The sequence below is a fragment of the Rhincodon typus genome, chromosome 21, assembly GCF_021869965.1.
Source record: "Rhincodon typus isolate 14 chromosome 21, sRhiTyp1.1, whole genome shotgun sequence".
Lineage (NCBI taxonomy): Eukaryota > Metazoa > Chordata > Chondrichthyes > Orectolobiformes > Rhincodontidae > Rhincodon > Rhincodon typus.
This window is the reverse complement of record NC_063352.1, coordinates 1,737,598-1,749,379: the sequence shown is the minus strand read 5'-3', so window position 1 is coordinate 1,749,379 and position 11,782 is coordinate 1,737,598. Positions and strand designations below refer to the sequence as shown.

Sequence of the window (11,782 nt, the reverse complement as noted above, 5' to 3'; positions counted from 1 at the left end):
TGAATCTGTCCCCACATTCAGTAAGATCATACCTGACCCAGCTGTGGTCTCAAATCCACTTTTCAGACTGCCACAACCCTTGACAATTCACAATCCACTGCTGCATTGAATAAGTTCAATAACTCCGCTTTCATCGGATTTCACGGAGTAACTGTAGAGATAAGATTACCATGTGTACTCAAGTAAGAAATGATGTCAGTGTCAAGTAATTGAGTATAATGAGCTGGGAGAGTGTGAGGGTTCCAACTGAGGGTGAGAAGAATGAGAGTGTATAACATTGTAAATAAAGAATTCTTGCACAAAATTCCTTGGGCTCCAGCAGCCTTACTTTGGGACACTAAATAGGGTTAGACCCTAAACACATATCAAAATACTAACAATCATCAGAAAAATGCTCATCTCTATCCTAAAAGGTAGATCCCTTATTTTCAAACTGTGCCTTTTCTTTTTCTAGTTTGCCTCACAAGAGGAAGCATCCTCCAGTATCTACAAGGTCAACTCCCCTCAGGATCTAATATGTTTGAATAAAATCGCCCCTCATTTTTCTAAACAGCAATGGGTATGGGCTATTCTTGCTTCACATGCCTTTTATTCAGGAATGAATCGAGTGAACCTTCTCTGATCTGCTTCTAATGCAATTATGTTATTTTTCAAATAAGTGTAGTCCAGATCAGTCTCAGCAAGACCCAATACTGCTGCTGTAAAAGTTTTATTCATATTCCATTTCTCTTGCAATATATGATAACATGCCATTTCTTTCCTCATCACTTGTTGTATCTGCAGACTAACTTCTTGTGATGTCCAAAGTCCTCTATACCTCAGAACTCAGCAACCGCTGTCCATTAAAATAATATGCTACTTCTTGGATGTTCCTACCAAAGTGCACAGGTTCATACTTTCTGTTGTTGTATTCCATGCAAATTGTTGTCCACTCATCTAACATGGCTGTAGTCTTTGGCTAACTCTCCTTCCTCTAGACAGTTTTCTTTTCTACCTGTCTCAATGTCATCAGTGAATTTAGCAACCATTCATTCATCAATACACATCATAGTTGGTTGAAGCCTCCATGCTGATCACTGTGACACTCTCCTAGTTACAGCTTGTCACCCTGAAAAAGACCCTTTTCTCCCTCTGGTTCAGGTTACCTAACCAATTCTTTATCCATGCTACCATGACACCTGCTGGAATGCAGTTCCTGGAAAGGTAGTGGAGGCTAGAAACCTTACAACCTTTTGAGCACTTGAAATATAATAACATTCAAGGATATAGGACAAGTGCAGGAAATTGTACACTTTTAGTGGTAGTTATGCTGATGCACACTTGATGGCTAAAGGGCCTTTTCTGCCCTGCATGAATCTATAATATCATCTGAACCCTCTGGATTCTCCAATTTAATAGAAAACCTTTGGAATGTTCTTGGCAGAGAGAAATTGCCCTGCAGAACCTTCAATTTCCTAAGCAATTCACTCAGAGTCTGCTTCAATAGGGATTCTGCAGGATCCCCAAGTGCACCTCCTACCTATGCCCGAATAATGACGATCAGCAGAAAATCCAGACCAATGTTTCCATGAAACCTGCATTGAATAAATCATGGCAGCACTGTTCAAATTACAAAATAGTTCACCACAACAAATGTAAAATTCTGTTGATTCTAGAAACCTGAAATAAGAACAATCCTCTAAAATACTCAGCAAGGTAGGCTAGTTATTCATTATTTGGTTCAGGTGCTAAAGCCAACCAGATAAAGTAGCACCGTAATTAAAATAAAGATAGTAGTTTTAAGTGTTTAAATACAGAAATATTAGAATTGTTGATTACTTTCTGAGCAGAGACAAAAACAAACACCAAGTGACAGAACACTTTATTAGATTTTGCTTCAGGCTCGACTCCAAAATGTATTAAATAGTATTAGAACATTAGATGTATAACATTTTAGAAAGGTTAATTTCAGCTACTTCTTTCCATTGAATACACAATTTAACATTACACTGTTACATTTTTAATGTGCATTTTTATCTGATTAACTGTAATCACTGAAAAGCTACCACAAGCTTCATTTTAAAGACTACATATTTTTTTCTAATTCATTTCTCAAAAAAAAAGCCAAGCCAGCCTTTGTCACAAACAGGAAACCAGAGGCAATCAGAATTTATAACTTTTGAAGATTGCTGAGTTTAGTTGAGGAGCTAGGGGAAAGCAAAGGTAGTAAACCTGTGTATTAACCTGTAAAGGATAAAGGTCAATACTGAGAAAATATGATATTTGCCAGTGGAATTCAGGGACATAATGACCAAGAACAATTAGCCGTACACCATCAGGAAGACTAAAGAACCTAGACTGAACGCTGTCACAGCGCTCCCAAAACAGTTCCCTTCAGAATTCCTGTTGTTTCGCTTTCCTCAGCAGAAACACATGATGCAGCATCAGTAAAGTTAGCATGAAAAGAGGCATCAAAAAGAATGCCCTTGTCTACTTGGAGGTGGACATTCTCTTAATTCATTGCAATGCAAATGAAATGGATGAAGCTCAAACAAAGGGATTAACTAATGACATGACCATGCATGGCACTGTAAATGTATCGAAGAGGGTGGACATGCTGCTTACTTCCCTTGGACTGAAGTAGTTTCAGCTCTTGGACGATGGAAGATGAATTAAGGTTGATTTGTGCATAAGCCACCTATTCAGTGCTTTATTGAGCGAGAACCCTCGAAAGGATACAGTTAAAAACAACTAAAATGTACATTAACCACAAATATACATAAGAAACATTTACACAGAGTGAAAGATAGCCCTATTTACATGTAACTTCAAACACAGAATTACATAACAGTAGTCATAGCAGATATACTGTTTCTGATACTGACAACTGGCTCCCACGCATGCGAATACTCGAGCAAGAATACAGGTGATTGCACAGATATCAAGCAATTCAATAATTCCATGTAACAGAATAGTTTCTGGTTAAACCTTCAGTGCAGTCATGGCTTGAACAAAAACTAATTCAAAACATCACGAATACAAAGAGAGAAAACATCAGTTGGGAACAAGTCTTTTAAAACTAAATAGCAATTCCTGATCTGAAATAATGAGAAAATAAACCTTGTTATATCATGCCCACTTGCTACATACACACATTTTGCCTTCTCTTTTCCCCTCCAAATGCAGATATTATAGCTGAGCACACACTAGGAGCTGTTTCTTTTTGATTGAGCAAGAAAATTGCCAGCTAAGGTCACCAGTAATAAAATTCATTTTTAACTGTGACAAATCCAGTTTTCATTATTCATTTTTCTTCTCTTTTTGCTTCAGTAGCTTGTTAATTTCCCGCCTAGCCATTCCCACATATTTTGTGATCAGTCGATGCCGATTCAGACCAGGAAACAAGAGTATGAAACTCACTGAAAACAACAAAAGGTTATTTTATACTGTGAAAAAGGAATCTGATAACTAACTGCACTGACTCTCATGATAAGAACTGACTTCATTAGATTCAACACATTATAGTAATGTGGTTGGAGAGGGAAGTGAGCAAAAAAAAAAATAGCACATTCTATCAGATTATGACAGATAGAGAGAAATACAAAATAAAAACCAAAAGAACTGTGGATGCTGCAAATCAGAAACAAAAACAGAAGTTGCTGGAAAATTCAGCAGGTCCGGTAGCATCTGGGAAGAGAAATCAGAGTTAACACTTCGGGTCCGATGACCCTTCCTCAGAACAGACCCGAAAATGTTAACTCTGATTTCTCTTCACAGATGCTGTCAGACCTGCTTTGCTTTTCCAGCAACTTCTGCTTTTGTTTGAGAGAGAAATACCAGTTGCCTTGCAAAAAAAAGTCTTAAATTCTAAGAAGATGCTTCAACATTTAATAAAGTGCCACCAGCTTTATTTTTCATTTTACATTCTGCTTAAAATAAAAACTCTCTGCTGAAGAAATGTCAAATTGTAAAGCTTTAAGTTTATTTAATTGCTACTGTTAACATTCTAGGTTCTATACTCTATTAGAAATATATGCAAATGAAAATGTAAAATGCTCAGTCTGCATTTACTGACATAGCAGAACATATGTGCTCTCTCCCGTGACCATGCACATGTGCGTGAACGAAAAGGGGGTTGGGGAAGACCAAGGGGTAGAGATCAGGAAGCGATGCAGAGGATCTGGAACAATGCACATATGTGAAATTGCCCCGCAGTCTATCGAGGTATAAGGTGACCTTGCTGTCGCTTAATCTAACTTGAGCATACCCACCCTCCCAAAACCAAAGAAAAATGCTTTTCCAGCATGAGGAGCCAGGGGCAGTAATTGGTTTGGCTTTGGAACCAACCAGCTGATATAATTCACTAAGTGTACTTTCCATCACATGGATGTATTTAAGGCCCAACTTGCCTGCCCTAATTAAAATAAATGTATTACTCATAACCAGCCTACCCCAATCCTGCCTAAGTTTTTAAAACAGTGTAAACATAGCTAATGATGGCCTCAAAGGACATCCCTGCACGAGTTCTCCAGAGTAGAGATATTTTAATCAATTTGTTCAGAGATGTTAGACACACCGCTGGAGCAGGTGGGACTTCAACCCATGTAACCTGGCTCAGAATTATGTCTTCAGCTGCTTTACTGATGACCTTCCCTCCATCACAAGGTTAAAAATGGGGAGGTTCATGAATGATTGCATGATGTTCAACAACGTTCATGGTCTCTCAGATAATGCAGCAAGGTCTGGTCAAAATTCAGGCTTAGGTTAATGAGTCACATTCTCTCCACACATAGGCCAGGCAATGACCATGTCCAACAAGAGACAATTGAATCATCACCCCCTCAAGTGGACAAAGGAGATCAATGAGAAATTTATTATTTTCTAGAAAATGATTACAAAGCAGGAAAATGGTTATAATGAGCTGAAAGGATAGGTGAGGTAAGCTCCCACCTCTCAGTTATCATTAGTCTCCAATTTGACTGCATGAAATCAGAAATGACTAGGCAGAGCCTTAGTCAAAGGGAGAGTTCTTTGGTGATTTTGTCAAGGGAGTGATTTTTTTCGGTCACATTCATTGATGAATTTCACAATAGAACCCCAGCTCAGACACAGAAATGTATTCATAATGAAATAGTGTCCATGTTTATTTCAGGTAGGCATCTGATCTAATACGGCACAACATCCACTTCAGGCGTGCAATGTCACACTGCAAAATTCAACCTGATTTGAACACAGGAAACATGCACAGAGTGTAAATACCAAGGGGTATCTCTTGATCCAAAATGATTAAATATGGAATTAGTTTAGTTTGGGAACATGGTTGGCGTTGACTAGTTGGACCGAAGGGTCTTTTTCCATGCTGTATGATTCCATCTCAATATTGACTTCCCAGATTCCAAATTAATGAGATGAGTGACAAAATGAAAATTCATTTGTTAACTTACCAATCAAATAGGTGAGGAAGAGGTTGTGAACCTGTTGCCCAATCCAAGCCACCACAGAGAGAACACTAACTGCAGTCATGAAATACTAGAGCAAAGAATATTAGAAATTACTTTCTGCTAAATAGGCAAGTGGCATATTCTTGCAGAATAGGAAACTTCGTCCATTATTCAATTGTTGGTTCTGAGTCAGAAAGATCATTATGACAAGTTGATCAATGATGACCTTGCACAACACTAGCAGCAAGTAGGACCAGCACGTTATCTCAGAAGAAGCATTGGATAGTGCATCCCTAAGGTAAATTTAGCCATATTTTACTTTGATTCTGCTGAATTCTCTATGGGAGAAAACCAAATGAAGACCTGTTGCCACCCACAGGCTAAAAGCAGAGTGTGTTAAGTCAAAAACTTGCAATTAAATACTTAATAGTTCAGCAAAAAGAGAGGTTTCTAACAGCTATCTCGGTAAAGTTTATATCTTACTCGTTGAATTTAAAGTCCTTTACAAAAATATAATTGTATACAAAAGATATGGGGAAAGGGCCTCTGAGCATTTGTTAAAGAGACCATTTTTACCACATCCATGTTTTAAATTGCAGGCCATTACAAAGCAATAGGAATTAAGCCAAGGTTTGTTTTTTTAAACAGAGTTCAGTTCATTCATTAGGAGAATTCTGCATACCATTTTAGGCTTTTCCTCCTTCAGAGCAAAGAGACGTCTCCACCAGCCCACAACCCAACGCTTGGTCTTTACCAGATTGCTGCAGATTTCATGAAAGCGTTGTTGCTGCTCTGTAGTCCTGTTGATCCGAGCAAAATATGAAGCATTTCAGGACTGCACAAACATTGATATGACAACATCCGTGTCAATTTGCTTAAAACAAAATCACCTCTGTTAGGTGGTTTCAAAACTACAAAGTAGTCAGCAAATAGACAAGTAATGTAGCTTTATGGCATATCCCAGTGCACAGAAAAGTAGTTTGCTTCCAACTGCAATCACAACAAGCTTGGTAAAAATTCTCAACTTGTCTAAATGGTGTACTGATAGATACCCTCCTTTCATTTAGTACTTTAAATTTTAAGGTTTCTCTAACATTACTTGACATCAGGGATAAGCTCAATCCACAAATATAAGTAGTAAAATCTCAGCCTTCACTTCTCCTATGTGCAGATATAAACATTACCAATGTGTCATATATATCCATGAGCCAAATTTTAAAAATTCTTAGTCTGTACTGTTTGTGCTTATCCTAAGTGTGTGATACAATCCACATCTCTCGACAAGGAACATGGTGTAGTCAAAAACAGTACAACGTTTCCAAACATAAAAGTACAGCTTAGAACATTTTAAATAAAAACCTTTATACTATAATCATTTGTTAAAAACTTGCCAGTTTTCCTATAGCTATAGTCCCCACTCCAGACTAATATCCAACAATCCTACTGAAAAGTGCATATGGTCGTTTGGTGAAGACGGACAGTATGTGGACTGTGAAGAATGGTCACAGAGATGCTGCCCTGAGGCACTACATCAGAGAACGTTCGACAGCAGGCAAGGCTGAGGTAGAATGAAAGGACCATCTCAAGTCGGGAGTTTCCCATCACTTTGGACTGAATTCACATCTGGCTCTACCCATGAGGAAGTTCTACAATACCAGAGTTTAATTATATTTTTTAATATTTTTATTTATATTTTGAAAATATAATTAAACTTCTGACAAATATAGCAAAGTGAATGGATGACAGAATTCAGAAAAACGGATGGACTGTCACTAACTAGAAGTCTGATACAAGCTTCTCACCATTTGTTGGATCCAAACATCCTGGAAGCAACAGTTGGAACCAGGTAATCTGCCAAACAGATGACCATAATAGCACATGAAACACCAGTCAGTACTGAAGGATCCAGCCAGTAGATTAGTCTGTGAAGGCAAATCACATTGCAGAAATTATGCCAACTGTGCATATTTATTTGTTTATTTCATACTTTTGAACGCAATCAATGGTGGGCCAATGGAGGTGAGGTGGATAATATGATAATTCAGTTATCGCAGAATGTAGTCTTGAAGAATTTAGGTGGGGCTATTAAACATAGATTTAAGTTTCCATCATTAGCCAAACAATCAGAATATCAATGTTTGTTTATAATTGGCAGGTTATAGATATTTAAAGTGAACTGAAGAAAATCTAGAATTGACAAAAACAATGAATTAAATGCCAGAAAGTAACAGAACGCACAATGGATATGGATTTACTGCAGGTCTTTACAAAGACACCATTTCCCACTATGCCTGTATTGAGGCTTCTGTTATCTCCTGAGACTTGTTTGATTGCTTTAAGAAGTTGGGGAGAAAATGCCTAGAGTTTTTACTGAATTGGCCACAAGTCTTTTCTTTATAGAGTTATTTAATGTGCAAGTACAGAATGGCCGAGTCATGTTTGCCGACATAAGTCATAGCATTTCAAATATTATTCATTATGTGAGTTGTTGAGATGCTATATAAATGAAAAGATAAACACAAAAATAGATTTTAGAACTCCATAACAAGTTTTTACAACACACATTATATCTGAGATGGTGTTAACTACAGGTTGGATATTCTTCTCACCACTGCAATCTACCCCATAAACCAAGTGCTCAATATTCATTATACTCAATTCTTATGCGCAAGAGAAATTAATTGCTATTGCAGTAACAGTCATTACATAAAATGGTTATTTGCACTCAACATCAGTCCTAACCTTCAGTTGAGAATTTATTTGACAACCAGCGTAGAAATTCAGCAAATTCTTAAAAATAAGTAAGGTCTGTGCAAGTCTGCAAAGCAACTAGCACAGCGTACAGTTAACTGGCAAATTCTGGAGATTAACAACCATATTTTAATCCTGAGATGGTTGGCCAAATGAAACCTTAATCATGGTAGGCAGTTACTAAGCTGTTGTTTTGCAGTATTATTCACAACAATACAGACAATATTCATCTTTTAACTTTACTATAGTATAAGGGGGCAAAATAGCTGGAGAGAATTTGCCCATCCTTTTCATGGAAAGGAAACCGTTAAACTTGAACTAATGGCCTTAATATTACAGTGTAAAGTTGGTTACTAACTGTAAATATCTGTCGACACCAACATATCATGAATGCAGCTGGAAAAACTGACAGTTTGGTTACCACAAAATGTAAATAAATTTCACACCATCTAATGTAACCTGTCACGAGAGGATGATTATCTACAAAATCAAAACAGCTAATTTGGTGGATTACCAATCATGCCTTAACAAGACAGTAGGAGGTATTGCTAACTGTACTTAACCTACTACCTGTTTCCACCAACAAGTGGCATCTTCATGAGAGATCCTTCTTTCAACTGGAGATGGAACTCATTTTAATACACTCCCTGTCACCAAGTGTTTAACATTACTGAAACCTGCATAAAGGTAAATCCTTCAGTTTCATTTTAAAGTCTGGATAACTGCCAAAGTACATTGGAGCATAAATCTGAACTGCAGAAAACAGATCAACCCCCCCCCGCAAATCTCTGACACCCTATAGCACAATTCAGCAGTACTGACCACAAAACTATCATCTGTAGATTTTTAAAGCTATCTGTTTTACTAATGTCCTTTACCTGGTCTGGCATTCGCTAGGCCAGGCTCACAGCTCTCAAATGCCCTCTGAAAAGGCCAAGCAAGGCACTCAGTTCAAGGGCAATTAGGACTGGGCAACAACTATTAGCTTTATCAGCACCATCGACTTCGCATGCAAGGATAAAGAAAGAAAAAGTTAAAGTGCCCACTAATAATTCTTGGTTCATGATGTCTGCTTTGTCTGAGCTGTGAGAATTAAACTAGTTGGGCTGGTATTATCTGGTGTTAAGGTTTACACTGGAACGAGTTCCAACAGGCTAAAGAGCAGGTTTTCCACAATTGTTGAGTACCTTAACTCGAAGAAAAACACTTCAACAGGTGAAGTTTCAATTCCACAGAATCACCAAATATTCCACAATCTAATAACTTACTTTTCTCCTGCCCAGGATTAGCAACCATGTCTTCAGGAGTCTTCTCACTAGATGAATCCCTGACTCTCATCTCTCTCTCCTCTTAAAGATTTTTCTTAAACTTGCATTTTCCCCCTAAAACTCTCAAGCTTTGAGTCATCTGTGCCAAACTCTTTCTTTGGGTCAATGCCCATTTTGTATCTGATTAGAACCATGCAAAACTCTTTAGAATAGTTTTTTCATGAAAAAGGTGCTATATAATTGCAACTTATATCTGAATACTTACAGAAATACCACTGACACGACCAGCATCATTACAGCAGGAAACCACGGTTTGTCCCAGCGCAGGACATGATCTGCAGCAAGCATTACTTCTCCCCAACCCTCCAAATGTTCTTCAAGCTGGGCAGTTTCTGCAGCCTGAAAAAACAAGTTATTGTCAAATTTTTTTTCCATTGATTAAAACAATGGAATGTAGTAATATTCCTAATCAGTATTTTAAAAAAGCACACATAACTCATCTACATAACACTTGCTCATCCCTTTAAAACAATGCTGCCAGTGAAAACTTTATGAATATTTAATATTTTGAGTAATCATCATAATTGTTGATTGTATAGTGAAAACATCGGGCAATACTGTAAAGCAGAGATGGAGCAGATACCTGATTGAGCTTTGAAGGTTCGAAAATCACCCGTGTTCAGGTTTGCTGAACTCTCAATTTACAGCAGTTAAGCAGAAACGCTAGTAAATGCATTTCAAATAGAGTCAGAGTTATATAACATGAAAAAAGACCCTTCAGTCCAACTCGTCCATGCCGACCAGATATCCCAAACTGATCTAGACCCGTTTGACAGCATTTGGCCCATATCCCTCTAAACCTTTCCTAATCATGTACCCATCCAGATGGCTTTTAAATGTGGTAATTGTACTTCCTCTGGCAGCTAAGTTTTATGAAAGAACAGATGGAAAACCTCCATAAGAAAGTGACAAAATTAATATCAACACTTTGAGCAATGACTGCTTGCAGAGTACAACACTACATTGAAATGTTATGTATCACTGGTCACATGTCCATCTTTCAGAATCGTGCTCAATTAAAATCAACCAAAGAGAAATTATTAATTTTGACCAGTGCTGGATGGACAAATATATTAAAAGAGATGGTCTTTTTAAATGTGCTGAAACCATTATGTTTTGCACAATTTCAGTCCTAATTACATGATACAGAATAACTAAATTTTCCCTGATAATTTGAGATTCTGACATGTTTCACACATAAATGATATGACAGTAACATGATTGAATATTGAATGAGGCATCCCATCCAGTGTTCAAGGCAAGTACATTGCTGCAGCCTTGCTCTTGCTGTTTGTGACATCAGCATAGCCTCTTGGTGTATTACTGCAGGAGACTGCATCATCCAGCAGCGACTGCTATACTGCGTAAATACCAAACAGTCTTCCCCAGCAAACACTGCCAGTTCCAAATTTGTTCCCCCAAAAATATCAAAGACCCTCCCCCAGAAACAAAGGAATGTGATGGTTTGAAAGCAAATGTTTTTGTAAAACCATGAAACCAATAAAATAGCCACTTTAACAATGGATTTTATTAGGCAGGAAATATTAGGACAGAAGACAAAATCTTGGTCAGAGATAGGCTTTACAGAAAATACTACAACAGGAAAGATTTAGGAAGGGAATTCTCAAAGGGCAAAGGAAATGTCGTGGATACCATGTTTCCTGAGTGGGGAAAAGCCACAGTGGAATTTGAACAGAAGGGTGAAAATTTTGAAATGAAAGTTTTATCAGACAGGAACAGTCAGTGAGCAGGGGGATAAAGGGTGAATTGAATTTAGTACATGCCAGGAATCAGGTTGTAGAGTTTGGATGAGTGCAGATTTCTGCAGGGTGGAACTGGTGAGTTTCACTGGGAGAGCTATAATAGTTGTGGAGTTTTATGTACCACAAACATGGATGAAGGCTTCAGCTCACAAAAACTTGAATGAAAACCAGAAAAGGTCAAATTGCAGAGGTGGAAATCTGCGTACTACATGGAGGAGTTGATCTAGGGTCAGGTTGTGGCTCAAGACGGAAAATGACAGAGAGAGGGATAAACTAATCAATTGAGTTGGCAGAGAGACAAAACCTGCTCAAGATGAATAAAACATTTTTTTTAAGATAAGAGGTGACACCTCAAACAAGCTATGAGAAGTTTGCGACATGGAGACATTGGGAATGATGTGATACAATGAAAGCATTTTCAATTCCGAAACTCTGGCCAGAAATCCACCCCCACCACCACCCATCCCCACTCCTCGCCCCACCACCACCACCCCACCTCGCCCCACAACCCCAACACCCC

The 11,782-nt window shown here is 38.0% G+C and overlaps 1 protein-coding gene across 1 annotated transcript; it reads right to left on the bottom strand.

Moving 5' to 3' along the window:
- Positions 1-1,844: 1,844 nt before the first annotated feature.
- On the bottom strand, positions 1,845-9,857 carry arl6ip1 (ADP-ribosylation factor-like 6 interacting protein 1). The gene is made up of 5 exons (XM_020533418.2): positions 9,705-9,857; positions 7,223-7,342; positions 6,103-6,220; positions 5,424-5,508; positions 1,845-3,398 (listed from the first exon to the last, which is right to left on the bottom strand). Exons 1-5 carry the CDS (start codon positions 9,785-9,787, stop codon positions 3,280-3,282), a joined length of 525 nt encoding a protein of 174 aa, XP_020389007.1. The 5' UTR covers positions 9,788-9,857; the 3' UTR covers positions 1,845-3,279.
- Between the last annotated feature and the right edge of the window lie 1,925 nt (positions 9,858-11,782).

Excerpts from the sequence above, each read along its gene's own strand:
- arl6ip1 (XM_020533418.2), bottom strand. The coding sequence starts at position 9,787 with ATGCTTGCTGCAGATCATGTCCTGCGCTGGGACAAACCGTGGTTTCCT. Across the intron at positions 6,221-7,222 it reads ATGTTTGGATCCAACAAATG|GACTACAGAGCAGCAACAAC; the intron begins GTGAGAAGCTTG and ends TCGGATCAACAG. Across the intron at positions 3,399-5,423 it reads CTTCCTCACCTATTTGATTG|TGAGTTTCATACTCTTGTTT; the intron begins GTAAGTTAACAA and ends TGTTGTTTTCAG.